We start from the raw sequence: 26,141 nt of genomic DNA on the forward strand, positions 1-26,141 counted from the left end.
GATTCAGCATATCAAAGAACCTAACTGATTCATTTTTTGTCAAAATCAAACTAAGTTTAATTTTGGACCCTTTGGACCTTAATGTAGACCAATTTGAAAACGGGACCAAAAGTTAAGAATCTACATACACAGTCATGACAGTTAGATTCGGCATATCAAAGAACCCCAATTATTCAATTTTGATGAAATCAAACACAGTTTAATTTTGGACCCTTTGGGCCCTTATTATGTTGGGACCAAAACTCCCAAAATCAATAACAACCTTCCTTTTATGGTCATAAACCTTGTGTTTAAATTTCATAGATTTCTATTTACTTATACTAACGTTATGGTGCGAAAACCAAGAAAAATGCTTATTTGGGTCCCTTTTTGGCCCCTAATTCCTAAACTGTTGGGACCTAAACTCCCAAAATCAATACCAACCTTCCTTTTGTAGTCATTAACATTGTGTTTAAATTTCATTGATTTCTATTTACTTAAACTAAAGTTATTGTGCGAAAACCAAGAATAATGCTTATTTGGGCCCTTTTTTGGCCCCTAATTCCTAAACTGTTGAAACCAAAACTCCCAAAATCAATCCCAACCGTTCTTTTGTGGTCATAGACCTTGTGTCAAAATTTCATAGATTTCTATTAACTTAAACTAAAGTTATAGTGCGAAAACCAAGAAAATGCTTATTTGGGCCCTTTTTGGCCCCTAATTCCTAAAATGTTGGGACCAAAACTCCCAAAATCAATACCAACCTTCCTTTTGTGGTCATAAACCTTGTGTTAAAATTTCATAGATTTCCATTCACTTTTACTAAAGTTAGAGTGCGAAAACTAAAAGTATTCGGACGACGACGACGACGCCAACGTGATAGCAATATACGACGAAAATTTTTTCAAATTTTGCGGTCGTATAAAAAGCTATAAAATGCCTATTTTGACCATAAAATGTCAAAATTTGTCTTTTGTGCAGAAATTCTATAAAATAAAAGTTTAAATCCTTTAGTTTCATACTATTTGACAAATTGAACCATCAAATCATTTAGGGAAGTTGCCAAAAAAAGTTGAAATTTTTACAGCGTGTTGTACTACTTCTGGGACAAATTATATCTAAATTATAGAAAACTTCATCGGCTCTAACTCAAAATATGGACATTTTTATGTTTAGAGCGTCTTGAAATCTTTTGACAGCTTCCAAAGAGCTAATTTTTACCTTTTTCAGCTGGACCAAATCACTACTTTCCTTTAAAATTCTGGATCCAAACTTTTTTACAGTGTAATTCCCCCCCCCCCCCACCCTACTTGAAATTTGAGGTATTAAACATGGAGAAATAAATTTGGAAGGATTATAAAAAATAATGACAAGTAACCCACTGTCAACACTAGGGACTATACTCGTGAACAACGAAAATCAAGGGACGACAATTGTGGTCTCGGACCTTATCATATGACCGATTTTTATGAATTAAATACCATAAGTTTTTATGTTTTATTCATGTTATTTGTCAAAATATTTTTCAGGCTAATTTTTATCTTCTCATGTGTCCCTCCGGCAGCATGATTTTATTTTTAGAAAAGTTTGCTATGCATTCTATCCAAATTAAAATTGGAAAAATTGCATTTGTTTTCACTCGTATCGATCCTTAGGAAAATTGCCTTTTAAATAATAAATTTTGAAACATCTCTTCATCATACGGTATTTTTTGATAAAAATCAGTGGAGTAGAAACTCTGCAATGTCTTTTTGTAAATAGCACAAATTCGCTTTAAAATTTGATAAGAAAATGTCAAGCGCAAATTCCCTTAAAAAATTTGATAAGAAAATGGCAAAGTATAATGGCGTCAAAATTGTAAATTACATGTTACGTCTTGCGATGCAATACTGTGCTTAACGTAACAAGTAAGATTGATGTAAGCCACAGCCTAGGGTGCTTGTTTGCCTATCGACACTACTAACAAAGCAAAACAAAACAAAAAAATAAACAAATGTTTGAGATGATACTAGTAATTCTATGTGTCGATATGTAGATGTGTTTATATGTTGATGTGTCTATGTTTCAATGTGTCGATATGTCTATGTGTCGATATGTCGATTAGGTCAATGTGTCAATGTTTATATGTAGATGTGTTTATATTAAGATGTGTCGATGTGTCTATGTGTTGATGTGTCTATATATCGATGTGTTCATGTGTCTGTATTAGCCTTTAAATGTAATGCGAATTCACTCATAATAATCTGCTGATGAAAAACTATTTCTTCCGTATACATGGTATACTCCAGTTGATCCAAAATGACATTTTATTTTATAAATTCATTAAATTTGTTAAAAAATAGTTATTTCTAAAAAAGAATGCACAATTTTATAGGATATACTTATATAGAATAGATATTACAAATAATTTATCAAAACTTTTGTTTATCTTTTATAAAAAAAAAGTTTTGTATAAAAAAGAAGATGTGGTATGATTGCCAATGAGACAACTGTCCACAAGAGACCAAAATGACACAGACATTAACAACTATGGGTCACTGTACGGCCTGCAACAATGAGCAAAGCCCATACAGCATAGTCAGCTATAAATTCTTTCAAAAGGAAAAATACATCAACCAAGGATTTGTATAGTAAGACTATACAAATCCTTGCTTCAACAAATTTGAATTTTGAACAAATATCTGACATTTCAACCTCATTTTACACAAAAAGTAGTACATGAAGGTATATTTTTTATTACATATTAAATTTTATCAGGTAAAAATAGCCTGTTATATGCAAATTTTCATATATCAAAATTTTAATATGAATCAAATCTGTATCCTATGCCTTTAACGCATACATCATATTGCATTTTGGGATCTGTGAAATATGCGAACAGACCCGGATTCTTACATGTATACCAACAGACGCGACTGTATCAATCATAGATGTTTTGGGTTGCGTCATATTTTAGAGAATTTTATGTACACGCATTCGCAAAAATTCAGTCGTGGCTCATGTAAGGTCAAATAGTTACATGTATGACATGGCTATATTTGGTCATTTTGCTGAAACGCTTTCGTCAAAACACAAGCCTTAGGGTTCGTTACTTTAGAAGTGTTCACTATCAATGGAAGGGTTTTTCTTTGTCGGGTTTACTATCCCTGGGAGGGGTGAATAGTAAACCTGGCCAATAATAACAAACCCCTGTGGTTAAAGCAGAGCTAAAATGGCCTGTAACTTAGCTCATGACTCATGCCACACCTTTATATATAAAATAAAGAATATGCATAGTTTCTGTGGGTTAATTGAATGACAAAGCATAATTTTTAAAAAAATAACTTGCAATATGAAGCAATTGCAGCCTTTGTGGTGTTTCTTACTAATTCTAATTGACAGTTTGAACGCTCTCCTACTATAATCTACTATCTCTTCTTCCGAGAACTTTAGTACCAAAATAGAAAAGGTGATTTCCATATATAAAAGAAGAGCCTTACCACGGATGGGAACGGAATTTCCGGTTACTTATATATGCCATATTAGATACGCGTAACAACTCAAGTTTGAATAATCAATTAACCCGAATTTGTTTACCAATTGTATTTTGAATTATATGTAATATATACTGTGCGTTTAGAAGCAGTATATATATGAGACAGTATACAAATTATGAAAACAAATTATTTAAGATTGCACTTTTCATTTACAAACAGGTCAATAATAGAGGTATTCAAAATAACTCTTGAAATAAAATTTTAGAAAAGTTGACTCTTCTATTTTCTTTGTCTGACAATCGCACTTTTATTGAAAAACGCCTTTGTATACACATGAAATGTTATTGAAGACCCGATTTGAAATTATACAGTAACATATATTAATTGGTGCATAGACTGATCATTATATATATATGTACATATGTTGTGTATACAAGATGTTAGTTTGTACAAATTATAACTTGTACAGGGTTTTTGTACAAGTTAAAAGTTTTTTTTACACATACCCTCTTGCACCAGGGGATACAGGTTTATCTTATAAAATGTACTAGTTTAATGTTTCAAATTCCAATTTATATACTTCAACCTAACATTTAGTGCTAGTCTCCTTGTCCTCAAACTGGAAATGAGGATACCTGAATGGTTTAAATTACTTACTTATAGTTACTTATAGTTGATTTCCAGTACAGGATCCCTCAAGGTTCCTCAGTCTTCACCAGACTCACAATTTAATGTTTCTCTGTTTCGTCCGTGACTTCCGGATATTTCTGCTCTGTAGTCATTGTAATATATCTCTCAGTCGTCTGACCAATATTTGTCTAGTCGGTTTTTCAAGGAATTCATGGATGGTGACTTTATTATTTTATCTGGTAGTTTGTTCCAGGTTTTAGCAATTCTAACAGAGAAAGAGTGTTTACGGATATTGGATTGGAATCTTTGATGAACGACTTTATTACTGTTGGTCCTGCTACTATATCTTTGTTGAGAATCATCTGCCTTTCTTAAAAATGAGCTTACTTCTTTGTCGTAGTATCCATTCATCGTTTTGAAGGTTTCAATCATGTCTCCTCTTATTCTCATATAGGCCTAGTTTTTTAAGTCTCTCTAGGTAGCCCATGTCTTTGAGACCTGGTAATTGGTTTTTAACCCTTTTTTGGACACCTTCTATTGTGTCGATATATCTTTCTATTTTGTATGGGGACCAGACTGAGCTGGCATAGTCTAGGTGGGTTCTAACCATGGTTTTGTATAATGGCATGAATGTCTCTATTCCCAAGTATTTAAATGTTCTTCTAAGAACTGCGAATATGGAGTTTGCTTTGTTCACTTTTTCACTAATGTGGTTTTCGAAGGTGAGTTCTGAGTCGATAAGGACTCCAATATCTTTTTCCTCTTTAACTTGTGCTATAGGATGATTTAGTAGGCTATAGAATGGTGGATGGTCAGTGCTATTAGATTTCTTACTTATTTTCATATATATATTTACATTTTTCCGGGTGAAATTTTAGTAGCCATTTGTCACTCCAGGATTCCATCTTGATCTTCTTGTAAAATTTGTCTGTCATTTTGTGTTTTAAATTATAAGATCTTGGTGTCATCTGCAAATAGGTATGCATCAGAATCTACTTGGTCTGGAAGATCGTTTATATATATAATAGAACAAATAGTAGCGGTCCTAGTACTGATCCTTGGGGTATCCCAGATGTAACGTTAGCCCAGTCTGATTCTTCACCATTCACTATGACCTTTTGTTTCCTATCTTCTAAGAAGCTCGTTATCCACCCTACTATATCTTCATGGACACCTAGATTTTTGATTTTGGCTATTAATCTTTTATGTGGTACCTTATCGAAGGCCTTCATAAAGTCGGTATATATGCAGTCTATGTCTAATCCTTGATCTAGTGTCTTTGTCCATTTATCAATCACTTTTAAAAGTTGGAGACCAGTTGACCTTCCTGCAATAAATGTTTTTTAGAGAATAAGTTGTTCTTTTTCATATGCTCTATAATAAATTCACGCAATATTTTCTCCATGATTTTAAGTACTACTGATGTCAAACTGACTGGCCTATAGTTTTTGGCTAGTAACTTATTACCCTTTTTAAATATTGCACTTATCATAGCATTTTTCCAATCGTTAGGTACGGTCTTACTTTCAAGTGATTGATTATATATGATACATAAAGGTTTTGCCAATGATTCAGAGATCTCTTTTAACAGTCCGGGGTGTAGTTTGTCCATACCTGGAGCTTTTATCTATTTTTAATGCATTTAAGTGTTTCAGCACTACTTCCTCCTTAATTTTTTGATTTGGCATTTCATTAGTTACTAATACCGGCGTTGGTGATGGCACATCTCCATCAGGTTCCTTGGTGAATACACTGGAAAAGTATTCTACTAGTAATTTGGCTTTTTTGCTGTTATCTTCCGTTTTATCTGAATCGAATTTTATTTTTCTCCTTATACCATATTCATACCCATAAAAAGTCTTTTTGCTGTCTTATAATGTATTTTGTATCAATTCTTATGTTAGACTGTATATAATAATGACGTTATGATAATATGACAGAAATCTGCGAAACAAAAGACTGTGTGCTTGCATCATCAATTTGTGTTAAGCAGTTCATAAAACGCTGATATCTTGTACAACAAATCTGTACAAATTATAATTTGTACAACATATTTAAAAATTGTACACAACATATACACTGTTCTATTGTGAAGGATATTTATCATCATATTTTATCATATGAAATAGAGGAAATGGAGACAAGAGGCTCGTATTGAGGGCATACGATACAGTTTTGAACCTGTATTCAAGTTGATGAAAATTTGCATATAGGCTATTTTTTACCTCATTAAATCAAATATGTAATAAAAAATATACCTTCATGTGCTACTTTTTGAGTAAAATGAGTTCGAAATTTTGTATATTTGCTCAAAATTCAGATTTGTGTCCGTATTTTCTTTTTCGAAAGAAAGACATAACTTTTTTGTTTTAAAAGATAAACACAAAATTGTTTTTGTTAAATAATCGGTAATTTCTGTATTTTATAAGTATCATTAAAAATTATGCAATTTTTATTCCGAAATAACTCTATATTTATCAAACGTTCATGAATAGAGGAAAAAAACGTCATTTTTTGCTGCATGTTTATCAAAATAAAAAAAAATGCGCTATTTACAGTTTTATAAAATTTGGGTCACATAATCTCCTTGTAAAATGAAACAAATTGCTGTTTTAAATAATAGGGGTCTATGCACTCATTTTCAAATTAAATCAGTTTGAATGATAAAAATCAGTCGAAAAATGCATCGAAACTCATTGCAACCTTATAAAATAAGGCAATTAAATAGACCCCTTAAAGAAAAGTGTGAACCGTGAAAATGAAAAAAAAATATTGTCAGATGAGTTTATAGCGAGTAACTGCCAATAAAATTATACATTTTCAATTATCAAAATTAAAAATTTTTTAGTAAAAAATATTTACCTGTATTAATGCTAACTTTATTTATATGTTGTTATATTCGTTGTTTTCTGTTACGAATGTTTAGTGAGCCTGGTCATGCTGTAATCTTGACATATACGTTCGTTGTCTCAGTTTAATTTTGGCGATATTTGCAATTTTATTATTCAGAGAATGTAGGTTAAATGTTTAAGCTTTATATCTAGCTAGGTCTTTGATAGTTTCTGTTTAATTGTGCTATTTTTAATTAATTAAAAATATATAATTGGCGACTGGAGATAAAAGAAATAGACTTTATACTTTATGTTCGAATTATTCCGGTTCTTTACATACAGCTAATAATACAACTTGTTATGAATTTTATAACATAACAATGCATTTTGATTGGTTCCTTAATGCGGGGTTCACACATTGCCGATTATTGCTCCCGTTTGAGATCAGACAGCGATACGACACGAAAAGTGAAAAAGTCGGATTAGTATCCTCAATTATCTGGAATGTCCTATTATTGTCTGAACGCAGTCGTTTTAGTTCGTAACAGATTCCTACTGGTCGGGAAGGGTCCGAATAGTTCGGCAAAGCACCCCGACAGTTAGGTGCGTCCCGTAACATTCGGGGAAACTCAGCTGATTTTGTCTAGTCGGATTACAATCGTGCCTATGTCGTGACAGATTCTGCTGTATCGGATCGAATTCCTAACAATGTTCTGTGTATTCGGGACGGTGTCCTGTGGAACGGGAATGATCTGGAGAAGTCCCGACAATAACAGAATACAATACGACTGAGACCAGACAAAGCCGTTTGCAATGCGATAGAGCGGACCGTGATAGGATTACGTTCCGACAGTACCTGATCATCCCGATTATGCCGACAGTTTTCGAACGGATAACTTCCGTCAGCGTCGGTTCACTGTCTTGTCACTATCTGATCTCTGTCGGATTACATTCGGTAGAATCGGGACGCAGTCGTGACAGACTCGGTCGAATTTTACCTGGCGAAAGATACAAATCGAATTTCAATCCACGATTCACAGGATCTTGATCAGACTTTTGACAAATTTTAATCGGGAATGGTCCTGTCAAGGACGGCAGTAAAAATCCTGAATGTGTGACCCCAGCTTTATAGAATTTTAAGTTTTTCATTCTGCCGTCGATAGCCGAATACTAAGCGGAAATTAAAACATTTACCTAAACAGGCATTTCCTATTACTTTAAAAAATTTAGGAAAAATTCGTGAACATTTGAATTTGAATACGCCGCTAGATGCGACATATTGGTGTTTATTTCTTTTTGCTTTAGTACTTTTAAGCAGGAAGTCTAATTTAGTTCCAGTATATATCAATCAAGAAATTGACAAAAATAAACAGCTGTGCAGAGGTGATGTTACAGTCTTTCCGTCTCTTATAATAGTTGCATTCAAATGGACAAAAACAATTCAGTTGGGTAATCATATTTTAAGGATACCTTTGCTTGCATATCCTCTATCTAAATTTTGCCCAGTAAATGCGTATAAAAGGATGTGTTCTTTAAATCCTTACACTTCAGATGATGCCGCTTTTTCTTGTACAAAAAAGGGGAAATGCATACCAATTACTTATAACCAGTTTCAGAATAAACTGAGATAATTATCTTGATCGGGAAAGGATCGTGTAGAGATCGAGTTTGGTCGGGATACAAATAGTTGATCGATCAGTACTCGATCATTTCGATCTTTGCTCGACAAATATCCGATCATTTCCAGATGTGGTCCAGATTAACTCGACCAATGCTCGATCGCTTCATGATCACTGCGACTTCTATATATGTGTTTAATCCCAGACCAACTCGACCAATACCCGATCTAACGCGACCACATTCGACCATACTCGAGTAAACATGACTGCTACACGATTCTCTAAAAATGTGTGCAGCTCTGATAAACTCTCATAAAAGAGGGACGAAAGATACCAAAGGGACAGTCAAACTCATAAATCTAAAACAAACTGACAACTCCATGGCTAAAAATGAAAAAGACAAACAGAAAAACAATAGTACACACGACACAACATAGAAAACTAAAGAATAAACAACACGAACCCCACCAAAAACTAGGGGTGATCTCAGGTGCTCCGGAAGGGTAAGCAGATCCTGCTCCACATGTGGCACCCGTCGTGTTGCTTATGTGATTACAAATCCGGTAATTAGTCTAATTCGGTAGGTCATATTCATGAAAGGGAAGGGGATTGTAGTTACGACGTAAGGAACATATCCGATATCATTTGTGAAACGGTTATTCCATAACGGTCAACCAACTCGTGATGGCGTCCGTAAAATTTACGAAGGGATGATTTCAACTTCACTAATTGGAACTCTTGGTTTAATAGCTTCCTTGTGAGCAGCAAACCTCTATCAAGAAAATCATGATAGGAAATGCAAGCACGGGAATATCGTATCAATTGGGAGATATATACCCCGTATGCAGGTGCTGCTGGAATGTTGCTACTTAGAAATGGAAAGTTCACAATTGGAAAGCTGAAATCATCTCTTTTGTCGTAAAGTTTTGTTTTCAACCGACCCTCATTGTCAATTTCTAGATGTAAGTCAAGATATGAAGCCGACTTAATTGTATCTGTAGTATCCTTTATCTCTAGTTCGATTGGATAGATGCGTTCCACATAGTCACCAAATTTTGAATTGTTTAGTGAAAGAACATCATCTATATAGCGGAAAGTAGAGTTAAAGGATATTGCTAACTTCTTGTCTTTCTTCCTAAGAAGTTCCTGCATGAAGTCAGCCTCATAATAATAAAGAAACAAGTCGGCGAGTAGAGGGGCACAGTTTGTTCCCATTGGAATGCCGACAGTCTGTTGAAAAACACGTCCTCCGAACGTAACAAATATGTTGTCAATCAAGAAATCAAGCATCTTGATAATATCAGTTTCAGAGAACTTTTTGTTTGAATCAGAGTGATTCTTTACAAAGTAGGATTTATCCCTCCCTAGGACAAGATACTTGTATCTACGTTGGCCATTCTTTTTTATGAAGCAAAGTAATACCAACTCTTTCAATTTGTCTTTTAGTTTGGAATGTGGAATACTTGTGTACAGAGTAGAAAAGTCAAATGTTTTAATACTGTTACAAGATGAAAGAGAGTTAGATTGTATGTACTCTAAAAGATCTTTTGAATTTTTAAGTATCCACATCTGATTCACGCCACCTCTAGAATAGGCAGTTTCACAATAACTTTGAAGCCCGTCTTTGATTGCTGATAAAATAGATGTTAATAATTTAGAAAGAGGTTTCGTGGAGCACTTGGAAGACCCAGCAATATACCGTTGTTTGTAAGGACACTTATGTAGTTTAGGTATCCAATACAGTGATGGAAGATCCTGTTCTTCATCTTTGGTTGAAATTCCAAAGGAACATAGAACAGACCTATGATTATCCAGGATTTCCTCTTTGGTAAGTGTCGTGAGGGTATATGTTGAGTTTCCAAGTGAATTGTCAATACCTAATTCGTTTATCAAGCAGTTGATGTAGTGACTTTTACACACAAAAACGATGTTATTTGGGGCTTTATCTTTGCTTCTTCAAAATTATATTGTCACTATTTATTTTTAACTGTACACAAATTCCTCCGTGAACAGTACGCGTATGTACATTTGCAAGGAGGTGTAAAATTTCAAAAGAGAGACCAAAGGAACAACCAAATTCAAAGGTCGAAAACAAACCGACACAGGACACAGTCATAGGGAAAAAGAAAGCCGACAAGAAGACAAACATCAGTCTACATAACACAACATAGAAAACTAAAAACTTATCAACACGAAACCCTATAAAACCTGGGATGATCTCATGCGTTTCGGAATGAAAGTAGATCCTGCATTTTGGCCCTCACAGATTTTTCAATATAAAAATAAAGTAATTGTGCATGCAATTTTACTTTTGGAAAAATTTTGGGGAAAATATGTAACATGTTTATCCCATTTTTGCAATATTATTAGTAAAACAAAGCAGGTTGATGCCATGGATACACCAAAAAGAAATATCTTGAATCATTCAACTACTGGGTATCAGATATATGGACAATACTGATTACATACATATGCACATTTATGACACACACAGTACATGTATGCTTAATTTGTAAGAAAGCAAGGAAAAGAGGATGGTAAAATGTATGTATATTGCTATCTAACATCAGTACTAATTCAGTGACAAATCTCATTTTGAAGAAAAGAGCAGTAAAACTCCCATAACAAATCAGCGTCCTACTTTACTTTCAGGAAATTTTTATAACCATTGGGGTCCTCTTTGTTCAGCTCCTTCAAGTCTCTCATACTTTTGATTTTATCATTTGATTACTAGGTACTTTCAGTTTTTAATTTTCTTCGGAGTTCAGTATTTTTGTGATTGCAATTTATACTACCCACACAGTGGTCGCCGTGTCCGTCACTGTGTCGCCATTATTTCTCCGCTCCCTTTGCTGTCTACCCTTTTTGTTCGTCTTCTACGCTCTCTTCAAGTTTCCTCACAGCTATTAACCTGTCTATAACCACCTTGCCAAATAATCCAACTGCTTTATTCCCATGTAAATACTTTAAATGTATAATTTTACTCAGATCATCTGTGAACTACTAAATCTAACCAAAATATAAACGGGAAATGTGTCCATGGGACACATATAATGTCCATGCTTGCATATAAAGAGTCATTACCCAAGAACGAAGTAACGACACCCTAATTAGCACTTGATCTGTGTTTTGAAGCATTGTGTATACGTTTCATAAAATTAGTTTGAGGCAAAATAAAATTAGAGAACGGAAACTAATTGTTGGGACGTACGTATGCGTACTCACGGACGGACAAGGGTAACAATTAGTGCCTCCTCTGCTGCAGCGGGTGATTAAAAAAAAAATCAGACGTTTTTATGCTAAAATTTTACATACCGAACAATGCCCGACTACCCATACGACACCTTTTCGATCAACGAAGTCGATCTGATCTGGCCGAGATCAGACTGAGATCGAGTATAGTCAATTTGGTCTAGCTAGTCGAGTAAAAATCGTGTAGAGATCGTGAATTGGTCGAAATTATCGAATATGTATTCAATTAGTCGTCGGTTTGGAGTCGTGATGGAGACATCAAGGAGTCGTGAGGAGTCGAGTTAAGTTTGTGTATAGTCGTGAAGCAGTCGGGTAGAAGTCGTAAACAAGCCCGAATTCGTGGAAATTTGGACGATCGGGATCATCGAGTTGATCTGATCGGCATTGCGTTATTTTACGGTAATGCAAAATAAAACTTATAAAAACTTTCATTTGAATTTTACAATATTGCATACAATTTTTATAATTTTTATTTACAATGTCAGTTTCTACAAATCCAGTATGATGTTTATGGAAGCATGTTTTAGTCCGACGCATGTTGATGGAATCATTCATCAGCCATCACAAACGAATCATCGAATGCACCAATGTGCACGTCTGTAATTGCACAATATTATAATTAAAATATTGATCTCTGATTACGTTATACTTAAAACTACATATATGTAATATAATGTAATAAGAGATCAATATTTTAATTAGATTGGTAATTGCATACTGTACAATTCCATTTTACACTATCCCTTTTTTAAGTTAAAGTCTCAAACTTTCAATGGTTGTCATGATTCATGTGAAAAAATATTTCTTTACTCTTAATTGCGATGTATGTTTTATACTGTAAAGTCAATTCAGTGATGTTTATATTTGCCGACATGTTGAAAATTCTTTCATTTTCAGAGTTCAGATATTATGTGATCGTAATTTCGTTTTTATTGGTGAAAAAATAAGCAACAAAACTATGAGGTTTAAGTTTAATAAATCTAACGTACATCGAAGTGCATTAATCAGAGACATATTTTTTTTATATATGTTCCAGACCGTATGAGTATTTGGACCGTACTTTTTCAAAATACGCATACGGTCGCACCGTACGCGTACGGTCGGACTAATAATAAGAAGATGGTCAAGTTTATCAGATACAAATCTAAATAACAGATCAACAAATCTTATATCTCAAATTAATATAAAAAGTTCAATTGATATTGAAATGAAAACTAAATATTCTAACTTTTTAAAAAGGTCACGCTAGTTTAATCTGTTAATCTCCTGTAATTAGCATGTCAGAAATACATTATTAAAGGCCAGTATGCGCATTGAAATTGAGGTTAACGGATGTAAACAAAACGTACAAGGACAATTGTTTTATAATATTTGTGAACTTTAAAAAAAAAGAAAGAATGCATATGCAAGGGAACATGCATGAACATGTAAATGTAAAATGATTAAAAAAAATTAACATTCCTTGTGGTAGTTAGTGTGAACTTGAGCGAGAGTACAAAAATGGGATTAAAATATAGAATAATACAAACATTTAATTTCAACTGTACGCTTATTCACTTATCCATCTAATGTTAAAATAGCATCTTGGATAACTAAAGCTACAAATGTTTGGTAATTGTTCTTTTTTTAAAATTTAACCCATATGATACCAAAACATGTATGGCTAGCTGGACCGTACGAGTATACTCATACGGTCCGACTGTACGCGTATGGTCAGACCGTACGAGTATACGTATACGGTCCGGACCGTACGCGTACGGTCCAAATACTCGTATGGTCTGGAACATATACATAACATTGAGAATGGAATGTATAATATAATACATGTATGTATGTATGTATATATGTAGATTAGACCGTTGGTTTTCCCGTTTGAATGGTTTTACACTAGTAATTTTGGGGCCCTTTATAGCTTGTTGTTCGGTGTGAGCCAAGGCTCCGTGTTGAAGGCCGTACTTTAACCTATAATGGTTTACTTTTTAAATTGTTATTTGTATGGAGAGTTGTCTCATTGGCACTCACACCACATCTTCCTATATCTATGTCTCTGCAATTAATGTAACAATAACGTAATGTAACCGTAGAAACAATATTATTGTTACATTCGTATAAACCAACCCTGTATTCTGGCAATAAATCTCCAATGTAACAATAATTTCATCATTAATTTATTGTTACATTTCCATGTAACCGTAGCCAGCGCCTTTATATAAACAAGAAAACCAACGAAATTTTAAATCTTCATACAAGATGCCACTTTACCTGGTATTTTTGGCAAAGGTTGCTTCCTTTATTATATCAAATGTTTATAGAGAAAGGCACATGATATTTGTCCTGAAACCCACTACAAGAACCACAATATCAATTAAAATGTCAATTGTTCTTGAACAATTAAGAGGTCTTTCCTTTTCGTAATGTAAAATACATGTTCCAATCGTCGTAGAATGCATTGAAAAGCTCTCAAACACACATAAAACCGTTAAAATACGACAAAAACAACAAATTCGCTTTTTAGGACATGACCTTGACTTTTGACCTTGTGACCTTTGTTAAGATCATTGGTCCACAATGTCACCCCATGGGTCTAGGACCTTTGGTACAAGTGTTAAAGCTAATTTTGTCTTTTCATAAACTGTTAATGGGGGTTATGCCCCTTAAGGGTATGTCAAAGCTCTTCGGTCAAAATTTAAAAAAGTTGCGCCTTAGTCAACTCATCATTTTTCACTATTTACTATTTCTGTAAGTATAATCGTTTTTGAGATATACAATAAAAAGTTGAAAGGTCAAAGGTCAAGGTCAACCTTAAAAAGCTTGAAAACACACTAAAAAAATCCTTTATATAAGGTTAAAAACACTAAATTCGCTATCTGGGACATGACCTTGACCTTTGACCTTTGTCAAGGTCATTAGTCCCCAATGTGATTGCTGAAGACCCCATGGGTCTAGGACCTTTGGTTATATAGTAAAGGCTGATTTTGTCTTTTCAGAAACCTAAAACAGGGGTTATGCCCCTTACAAAAAGGTCAAATCTCTTCGGTCAAAATGTAACAAAGTTGCGCCGTAATGACCAAAACATTTCCACTATTTAAAACTTCTGTAAGTTTAATGGTTGCTGAGATTATCTGGTAACAAGGTGTTAGGTCAAAGGTCAAGGTCAACATACACATTTGACCTTGAGGTATTTTTCAAAGTCACATGAATTGATGATGAATGGTGAAGATCCTAGGTGTCTACGACTTACGGTTTCTGAGTTTGGGTGGCCAACCGACACCAGTTAATTTTAATAGGGGCATAACCCTACCAATGAGTCGTTGAATCCTTTCGATCCAAATGTGACGAAGAACCGGGGTCTGGTCCTGAACAAATTTCACCCTTTGTTTTTTTCTACCTATTACGGTTATGGTGTTGGAACGGTAACAAGGTTTTTGGGTTTCGGAGGGATTACTCCGAACCGACAAAATATTTCCACTCACAGGGTGAGTTCCAGATAGGTATTCATGACACCGATACAAAGTGTGAACATGAAAGCGACACGTCTTACGTTTAAGGCTGCTAACTTCGTCAAAGTTTGGGGGAAGAATAATAATAATAAACAGAAGAAATACAGTAAGGTCTTTCCCTTTTGAAAAAGGAAAGACCTTAATTACATCAACAGATGTGTTCAACGTGCAGCATTGCTCCCACTTTATACAAATACAAGACTACTATAATAGCTTTTTTTAATAGTCTCAGTACAAATGTAGCTTCTAAAGGAAGATTGGTTTAATGTTCTATTTGTTTGTATTTCGTATTCTCCGACTTGTCCGTATTTTGTAATCAACGCAATATGTGCATTCAAATTATTAAATTGAAAGAATTTTTCGGTTTACAGTTGAGAAACCAATAAACGAACGACTTTTCTATTTTCAATCATTGAATATATAAAAATAACGAACATCTTTGAATTTTGAAATCTTAAATGTAAAAGTGCAACAACACTATCTACAAACTTAATTTAGATGTAGCATCATAAATATCCCCTTTTATATTCAGGACAAAACAAGCAATAATTATTTTATTTATTCAGTAAAACATATATATTATAAAATATTATTATTTTATAATCCCGTGCGCTTTTCTTTTCCCCGGGAACTCCCGGTCGCTTTTTCGTAGGACCGTGATTACATTATTTTCATTATGAACAATTATTTGATATAAAAAGTTGGCAAGAGATAGTCTATAAGAGCATTTTTTTTTGCACAGTCGAGATAGAACTTTTAATTATCATTCTCAAAACTCCCAAGAGAAAGATTGTTGAATTGATCATCATTCTGTACTTCATTATTTTCTGTGTTATTGTCTATTCCCTGTAAAAAGAAACTTGTGTTAACAATTAAAAAAATATTTAAAGAATTATGCCTCGTTAAAATTGAAGCAACAGTATTTACCAATGTTTAAATGGTTGGATACTAGATAAATTTATGACAGGTATATACTGTAACAGTCAAACCATTGTATAAAGGTCACACTTGCCAGTGAACAGAGAAAACTTACCTTCAAAGAAAGTTGTCGTTAGGACGCAGGTTCAAACTGCATATTGTTAAAAAGGTGGAGTCACGCATTTTCCAGATGATTTTAGTATTTTCTTACATTGTGCTTTTACATGTGACTTTCATAAGGGCTAGCGGAAGGTAGATTACTCACAAACATCTCATTATGTATGCAGGATCTCACAATTCAGTGGTTTGTCTTTGGCTGCTACATAATGGATCATATTTTTAAAACTTGTAAATCAGGTTATTAGTTTTCTCTTTCCATTGTTTCGTTTCCAGTTTTGACCTGCAGAGGCTTTTTAAAATTTCCATATAATAGTATATGGGCGTGGCTCATTAATAATGGTCGTTTATTGACCCACAGTTGATAACATCTGGTCTGATGTGGATAATTTTCTGATAGGCAATTATACAACATCTAATAAAATTGAGAATGGAAATGGGGAATGTGTCAAAGAGACAACAACCCGACCAAATAAAAAACAACAGCAGAAATTCTCGCACCCGGAGGCGTCCCTCAGCTGGCCCCATAACAAATATATACTAGGTCTCGGTTATTGTATAGAAAGGTATATACTATGAAAATTAGAGCGAGGGGCTTTGCCCCAAGCTCTTATTTTCATAGTATATACCTTTCTATACAATATCCAATTTAGCACATATTTACAACTTGAGTAATCCTGTAATTAGTCTATTGATATGTTTTGGCTGACTGGATGTAGCTCATTTACGTAGTTTTGTAAATCTACTCACTATAATATCATTGTAAAAATGGGATTTCAAAGGCCCTTGACTTTAGAATGTAAAGAAGGTAGCTGCTGGTGTAAGTATGTTTATTGATATGAACGAAGCGTTGTTTTACTATACATGTACTTATTTACATGGTAAGATGACAAAATGAATTGACCAAGAGCAGACAATTCTTAAATTGCAGTGAAAGCTTTACATTCTTGAAAACATTTTTAATTTCACATAAAACCTAAAACTATCTTAATACAAACAGTTGGATCCCCCTCCCACATCTTTGGTTGAAACACCTTTTAAAAATGGCTGGATCTGCCCCTGGTATGTACCCATAGGTAGTCTAGTGGATAGGTTATATGCATGAAATATTTATCACTGGACATTAGGCAACCAATTATCGACCAATTTATGACTAAATATATCAGATTAAATTGCTTTATTAATAATTTCCCTTCAAAAGATTCATGGTTGACTCTTTTTGTGTACAAAGAAATTGCATGGAATATAAAGGATTACAAATTTTAGATTGAGTTGTACTTTAATCAAGGTATAAAGCACCATTATTATTACTCTTTATTTAAATGAAAGAAACTTTTTTAATTGTCAAATTTAGATCAAAAGATTGATTAGTAGGATGTTAAAATCTTTTTGAAAACTAATTACAAACTATTTAGTTAAATTTGGAAGACATCATTTATTTCAAAATAGCCAGTACAATTTTTGCTCTTATACCTTGATTACAATACAATGAAATCTTACCCTTGTGGTCATTCATGCGTAGTAACTTAGTACACGGAAAAAGTATGTACTATGAAAATAGAAGGCAAATTCAAGCAAATTGATTGGACGAGAAGTTGTAAGTATGTGCGTATCCAGTGATAATGAACGCCATACTAATTAGCCTATTTAAATACTGGTAGAATTTAGATAATTTAATTAAAATCAAATGTGAGCCGTACTTGAAGTACGGATTCATTGTCAATTGATAGATACTTATTTCCATCTACAAATAAAGTCTTACATTATCTGATTGGTTTTGTTCATGTGGTAAAGGCATGTGATGAGGTTGTTCAGATAATAGCTGCCCAGAATGTGCTGGATTTAACTGTGGTCTTTGTTGATCTATAATCTACAATAAATCAGTTTCATATCATTATATCATGCATTTATGGCAAACTTATATATGCTTATTTTTATAATCCCAGGATAGAATAATTTCAAAAAATGTTTAAATATAAAAAAGAAGATGTGGTATGATTACCAATGAGACAACTGTCCACAAGAGACCAAAATGACACAGACATTTACAACTATAGGTCACCGTACGGCCTTCAACAATGAGCAAAGCCCATACCGCATAGTCTGCTATAAAAGGCCCCGATATGACAATGTAAAACAATTCAAACGAGAAAACTAACGGCCTTATTTATATAAAAAAAAATGAACGAAAAACAAATATGTAACACATAAACAAACGACAACCACTGAATTACAGGCTCACTTAGTACACTAGTATAGCAGGGTGTATGAATACTACTACATTTTAACACAATAATGAAGTGAATTTTCCAAGTTTCTCTATTAGGTGCAGTAGAATCTTGAAAGTTAAGGCTTGTTATCTGCTTAGCAAATGATAAACTTTTAAAAATAATAATAAAGAGGTTAGGGCCAAATTGGTAGGCTAAAAATCTTAACTCTGTGCTTAACCTAGAATCACTTGAAACATCTTTACCTTAATTGAAAGTTCCTTTCAAAGAATAACATTTAAAGTAAGAGGGGGAAGTATGTGTGTTTAACTGCTAGAATCTAAGCAAAGAATTACAATTTAGTTGGTTGGATACACAAATTTAATAATAATAATATTTGAATTACCTCAAATGTGTCCAAATCATAAATAGTGGCACCTGATTTCAAAAGACTTTGAATGTCTGAAAGAAAAAAGTATAAACCTACTATATAAACACATCAATGAAAAATTGATGTTTGTATTGCAATCACTGTTTCAGCCGTGGTCACACCTTACCGGATAGCACGAACGGACGACTAACGGATGAAAACAAAAGTTGTCCTTTGACAAAATTGTTATCCGTTGGGAGTCCGTTGATGTACTGACCAAATAAAACGGACGCGTAACGAATGCATAACGGACACACACCGGATATGCAACATACGAGAAACGCAAACGTACCGGACAGAACGGATATCGAACGTACATCCAACGGACGAGTACCGCATAAAACGGACACCTAACGGGAGCGTACCGGATAAACAAGATATACGGAAAAAATAAGGCGATGATAATAATACATGTAAATCGCATAAATATTCAAAATGTTTCTGTGTAACTGATTTTGGTTTGTTCTCCAAAATGCCACCAAAGAGCAACATCTGGCCTGAATAAGAGTTGATTGATTATGAATACGTGCCCTAACTCTAAGATAGATTATGAATAATAAGAATTCTTGAACCTTAAAAAAATCTAATTGGCATTTTTGACGCGAATTTTTTTATTGGCATTTATCCGTTTCAGATCCGTTCTTCATCCGTTTTATCCGTTATACGTCCGGTAGAAGTCCGTTTCACATTCGTTCAACATCCGTTTTATCCGTAAGACGTCCGTTAGAAGTCCGTTGGTGAATTTATCTGCCAGACCTCCAACGGATGTATAACGGACACGTAACCAATACAAAACGGAAACGAAACGGACGAGTACCGTACAAAACGGATGCCTACCGGACGTTCAACGGACATTTCATCTGTTGGACGTCCGTTCAAAGTTTTGAACATGCTCAAAATTTTCCACCGGACAAAACAGACGTCAACGGATAAAACGTACACTTAACGGACATGCAACGGATATGGACGGACGTCTAACGGATAAGAACGGACATCTAACGAACATGAACGGATTGAAAAAAAGTTATCCGTTAGGCATCCGTTCAAGCTATCCGTTAAGGTGTGACCGAGGCTTAAACATAAAATGCTATCAGCATGAACAGAAAGTGTATAATTCTAATATGACGTGCTTCATTTGCTTTATGAATAAACCCATGATCTAAATCCAACAAAATGTGTATGCACATGCGTATATTGAAAACTACAGAATAATGAGTTTTATCAAATTGGTGAATCCAAAAAACAATGTGTTTGCACATGCGTATATTGACTACTACATAATACTGAATTTTATCAAATTGGTATACATTTAATATATCTGATTAACTTAAAACATTTCCAAACTCTTAATTGATGCACATGTTGTTACTAATTCATTCATTATGCCTGTAAATAATGTGTTGCACTTCGAAATTGACATATTTGACCTAGAAACGACAACCGTTCATGCTGGCTGTTCAAAACTCATCCCTCTGAAATATCACATTGCCAGTCGTTTGCTTGTTTACAAACAACAAAAGGGAGGTTCATAGAAGAGCCTTCACAAACGTTCTACACTTATACACATCGGAATTAAAAATTACCTTTATTGTAATCAGAATCGGAATAATTGATGCAAGCTATACATTATTGTAGTTTTAACATGGGTAGGCATTATATTCGTGTTATTTTAGCCATCACTGTCGCTCGGGCGAAAATAATCACGAATATAATGCCTAACCATGTTAAAACTACAATAAAGTATAATAGCTTGCATCAATTATGTCTTACACATATAGAACCAAATGAAGCTGTATCAAAAACTATATGCAGTATCAATTGTCTCTAAAATTAAATCAGAAGTGTGCTTTTTCAACATATTAACAAATAAAAAGGGGACCATCTTATTTTTTCTATACATTCAGGGCGCTACCATATGATTTTTGAGGCGGGGGGGGGGGGGGACTATTAAACCAATATTTTGACCTGCATTTGTTTTATTATCTGTGCTGCTTTTTATTGTTTTTATTTTTCATTCTATTTAGTCTTGACTATTTTCATTAGTTTATCCTGACCCTTTTTTTACATTATATGTCATTCTCCATTTTTATTATAGAACATTTTTTTTTTTTTTTAATCCATTTTTATTTTAATTTATCTTCATAATACAAGAATATAGTTATTAAAGAAATAAAAGGAATATAGCTGCTCACACTCACACTTTCTCTCACTACTTACACACAGTCGCTGCAATCTTACCAGAAGTATGCATGCATGTCTTTATATAAAGTAAAAATTCAAAATACCACTGCTCATTATAGTATAATTTAAAGTATAATAAGTGATAATAAATCATGAAAAAGTTGTATGTAGTGGGGACCAGAATCTTTCATAAGATGCTGCTTTATAGAAATGTGTCCAAATCATAAATAGTGGCACCTGATTTCAAAAGACTTTGAATGTCTGAAAGAAAAAAGTATAAACCTACTATATATACATAAATGAAAAATCGATGTTTGTATTGCAATCACTGTTTCAGCCGTGGTCACACCTTACCGGATAGCACGAACGGACGACTAACGGATGAAAACAAAAGTTGTCCTTTGACAAAATTGTTATCCGTTGGGAGTCCGTTGATGTACTGACCAAATAAAACGGACGCGTAACGAATGCATAACGGACACACACCGGATATGCAACATACAAGAAACGGAAACGTACCGGACAGAACGGATATCGAACCGCATAAAACGGACACCTAACGGGAGCGTACCGGATAAACAAGATATACGGAAAAAAATAAGGCGATGATAATAATACATGTAAATCGCATAAATATTCAAAATGTTTCTGTGTAACTGGTTTTGGTTTGTTCTCCAAAATGCCACCAAAGAGCAACATCTGGCCTTATGAAGCTGTATCAAAAACTATATGCAGTATCAATTGTCTCTAAAATTAAATCAGAAGTGTGCTTTGTCAACATATTAACAAATAAAAAGGGGACCATCTTATTTTTTCTATACATTCAGGGCGCTACCATATGATTTTTGAGGCGGGGGGGGGGGGGGAGGGGGGACTATAAAACCAATATTTTGACCTGCATTTTTTTTTATTATCTGTGCTGCTTTTTATTGTTTTTATTTTTCATTCTATTCAGTTTTGACTATTTTCATTAGTTTATCCTGACCCTTTTTTTACATTATATGTCATTCTCCATTTTTTTTATAGAACATTTTTTTTTTTAATCCATTTTAATTTTAATTTATCTTCATAATACAAGAATATAGTTAGAAAAAAAAGAATATAGCTGCTCACACTCACGCTTTCTCTGACTACTTACACACAGTCGCTGCAATCTTACCATAAGTATGCATGCATCTCTTTATATAAAGTAAAAATTCAAAATACCACTGCTCATTATAGTATAATTTAAAGTATAATACGTGATAATAAATCATGAAAAAGTTGTATGTAGTGGGGACCAGAATCTTTCATAAGATGCTGCTTTATAGAACATGGCATGACAATGCTTAAGCCAAAAAGGAGTTTGGAAGATTTCACGTTCTACCCTTATACACATCGGAAATAAAAATTACATTAATTGTCCTAATCAGAATCGAAATAATTGATGCAAGCTATGCATTATTGTAGTTTTCACATAAGTAGGCATTATACTCGTGTTATTTTAGCCAACACTGTCGCTCGGGCAAAATAATCACGAATATAAGGCCTACCCATGTTAAAAGTACAATAAAGTACATCTTGCATCAATTATTTCTTAATCAAATAGAACCAAATGAAGCTGTATCAAAAACTGTATGCAGTATCAATTGTCTCTAAAATTAAATCAGAAGTGTGCTTTGTCAACATATTAACAAATAAAAAGGGGACCATCTTATTTTCTCTTTACATTCAGGGCGCTACCATATGATTTTTGAGGGGGAACTAGAAACCAATATTTTGACCTGCATTTTTTTTATTATCTGTGCTGCTTTTTATTTTTCACTCTAGTTATTCTTGACTATTTTCATTAGTTTATCCTGACCCTTTTTTTTTTACATTATTTGTCATTCTCCACTTTTTTTATAGAACATGGCATGACATGCTTAAGCCAAAAAGGAATTTTGAAGATTTCACTTGGATGTATTTTTAAAACTAAATATCCCAATAATGACATTGCACGGTTTTGTTAGATTTGCTCGATATTTATAAAAGAGAAGATTTTTGTAAAAGTAATGGGACAACTACAACTTTGATCAGGCGTGATTTCATAAGCCATGACAAAAACCCAGTTGTTTCAGTGATTTTGTCAATTATCACTTAATTATTATCTAAGAACCTGAAAATCTCATTTTTTATGTGATAAAGGGCTAAACCACTTGGTGGTAAAAGTGAAATCTTTCAAATCCTTTCTTTGGTTTAATTATAACCAACCTATTTCATCTTCTAACTGTTCCAATATTATCTGCATAAAAGGTTCAATACCATTATTTTGTTTGTCTGGTACAAGGTAAACAACATTGTCATTCATATACTTCTTTGGACTTTTCAACAGCACCTTCCCAGTTTCAAGATCAGTCAAAACGTTGGATTTATGACCATAATGAGGATTTTCCCAGTATTCAATTCTGCCTACAAGTAAACATTAGTTTTGATTTGTTAAACCATGATATATATGTCTAAACTCATATCTATTGGATTAAAATCCAAATGGATCTGACCTTTCGCAAGTGGTTCCCATTTACATGAGCTACACTCATAAACTAATACATTGATGATACTGCCTCTCTTGGGAGTATTTCTTTCTCAATTCTATTTAGATCAAACAAAAATCTAATCCACAAGGTTTTTGAAACATCGTCCAATGAAAGAACCTTAGTGAGCGCGTTCACATACTCCATGCCCCCACATTGTCCCTGGACAAATAAAATAACTGTAAGAAAACAAAATTTGAATCATAATTTTCTGTCGATATGCATACATGTATCTACATATTATGTCCTTATAATCTAAAAGGTTTCATGAAATTTTGGTGTGAGGTTTCAGAGGAGTTACGATGACAAACTGTTGCAGTAGTATATTGGGGCAAATAAGTTCAAATTGGCGTAACTCATAGAATAATAATTTAACCATAATTTTCTGACGATATCCACATCTACATAGTATGTCCATATTATCTACAAAGTTTCATGAAATTCTGTTGTGTGGTTACAGATGAGTTGCGATAACAAACTGTTGCAGTAGTATATTGGGGCATAAAAGTTCAAAGGGGCGTAACTCCTTGAAACAAATTTGAATCATAATTTCCTATGTCGATATGTACATCTACATAGTATGTCTTTATTCATGTTATTATCTAAACAGGTTTTATGAAATTCTGTTGTTGGTTTCTGAGGAATTGCAATGACAAGAACAGGACTGACGGACTGACGGACGGGTGAAAAATATTATACCCTCTGCAATTCGTTGTGTCGGGTATAATAACTACTTTATAGTAGTGGTATCAATGGTTATCTGATTAACCTGAACAACAATGGAAAACATCACGTTTAATAATTAACTGTCATAAGGACCGAATATCAAATACAAAACACATGCTATTAGGTTAACCAGGCCGTGGCAGTCATGCCACATCTTCTTAATTAACTACCGTACACTTTATAGTATAACATTCAAAAGTTAAAATAAAATAAAATACAATATTACCTCTTCCTGGCCTGTCATCTCCTGACATTTCCCATCTTAGAAGATATATATAAGATGGACCAGATGAGTTGGTATTACCTGAAATAACAAAAAATGTATATAAAAATGCACATACCAGAATACTACTATTAGTAGGTGGGGCATATTCATTTATACAAAATGGAATACTTATATAGGTAGAGCTGACAAAATACAGCACCAATTGCTGAGCTGAAAATAATCGAATAAACAAAGGAAAACAGTTTTCTGAATGCAAAGGAAACTGTTAACTCCCATAACAGCTATTACATTTTTTTTCGAATCTGTTAATTACATTTAATTTGTTGTTAAGATAAATAATTGTGATACCAAAACTTAATTTTCACAAGAAAATTGATAAAAAGCAGACATATCACTTTAAAGTTATTATCCTTTGAGTGGGTAGAAGCTAATTTGGTCCAGTATAGAACCAGTCTACGATTGACAAAGGGAAGCAATTTGTTAAGAAAACAATTAACAGATTGAGTTATTAATTATGATTTTAATTTCTTAGAATCTGAATTTATATAAATAATATTTTGGCAGTATATTACCTCCAGAAAACATAGAATCTACATGTAAACTTGGTGTTGAAGAAAATGTCGATTTTTGTTCACTTGCTTTTACAATTGTGTTTTCTGATGAAACTTCCTTTTTTAGTTCTGTGTCATTTAATTCACTATTAACTGAACTTAGGTCTACTACGTCACTTCTTTCATAACGTATAACATTATCAGGTGAATGAGGTAGCTGACCTATACCAATACATTTCTCAAAATTATGTGAAACATTGTCAACTGATTGAACAGATGTACTTTCTGATACAACAGTTTTAATCTTAAGTGCAGCTGGATTTGTATCTGCATTTGTTGCAACCGATTCAACATCTTTCGGGGAATCTGAAAGGATTTCTGGTTGTCTATGCATAGCTTTTGGTAAAGTTTCTTCACTGCCATTTTTGGTATTTCCATTTTGTTCACCAGACCAGCTGGCCTGACAACTTTCATCAGTGATTGATCTTGGACCACAGGTTGAAATGTCTGAAATGTTATTATTTCCTGCTCCTATCAAACTGCTGTCAGAATCTGATCTCCTTCCTAGTTGTGAGTTATCTTTATCATGATTTCTTCCAGTATTAAATGGTCTTGCATCAACTCCCGACACATAATTTTTTTCCCCTGTTATATTTAAGTTGTGAATGGAATCTTGAAGTAAACCATCCGTTTCTTTGTTATAATTGTCTGTGTATTGACCATCATCATTGAATTTTTCTACATCAGTTAACTCAATATGATTAAAGTTCTTGTGTCCACATCTATTAAACAGTACTTCTGTTAGTTCTTCACAACCATCTAAACATAAGAGATATAGAAAATAAGAGATATTTCATTACAATAATTTTTTGTTTAAAATGAAGAAAATCTTCTTGTGGAAATGTTTTATCAACCTGAAACAATGACAATGAATTTTCATAAATTC

At 33.6% G+C, this 26,141-nt stretch overlaps 2 protein-coding genes across 2 annotated transcripts in view; both read right to left on the bottom strand.

The window, feature by feature from the left end:
- The window catches only part of LOC143080161 (uncharacterized), a 32,562-nt gene extending 29,158 nt beyond the window's left edge, over nt 1-3,404 (bottom strand). Inside the window, exon 1 of the mRNA XM_076255886.1 lies at nt 3,345-3,404. The gene's annotated coding sequence lies outside the window, so the exon portion shown is untranslated. The remainder of the gene's footprint in view (nt 1-3,344) is intronic.
- A 12,427-nt stretch (nt 3,405-15,831) lies between these two features.
- The window catches only part of LOC143078278 (uncharacterized), a 40,409-nt gene continuing 30,099 nt past the window's right edge, over nt 15,832-26,141 (bottom strand). Inside the window, exons 6-11 of the mRNA XM_076253185.1 lie at nt 25,217-26,014; nt 24,645-24,722; nt 23,373-23,570; nt 18,936-18,991; nt 18,085-18,192; nt 15,832-16,133 (exon numbers count right to left, since the gene is read on the bottom strand). Of these exons, the coding sequence (XP_076109300.1) occupies nt 16,044-16,133; nt 18,085-18,192; nt 18,936-18,991; nt 23,373-23,570; nt 24,645-24,722; nt 25,217-26,014 (1,328 nt within the window). The 3' untranslated portion in view covers nt 15,832-16,043. The remainder of the gene's footprint in view (nt 16,134-18,084; nt 18,193-18,935; nt 18,992-23,372; nt 23,571-24,644; nt 24,723-25,216; nt 26,015-26,141) is intronic.

The sequence above is a fragment of the Mytilus galloprovincialis genome, chromosome 6 (assembly GCF_965363235.1).
Source record: "Mytilus galloprovincialis chromosome 6, xbMytGall1.hap1.1, whole genome shotgun sequence".
NCBI lineage: Eukaryota > Metazoa > Mollusca > Bivalvia > Mytilida > Mytilidae > Mytilus > Mytilus galloprovincialis.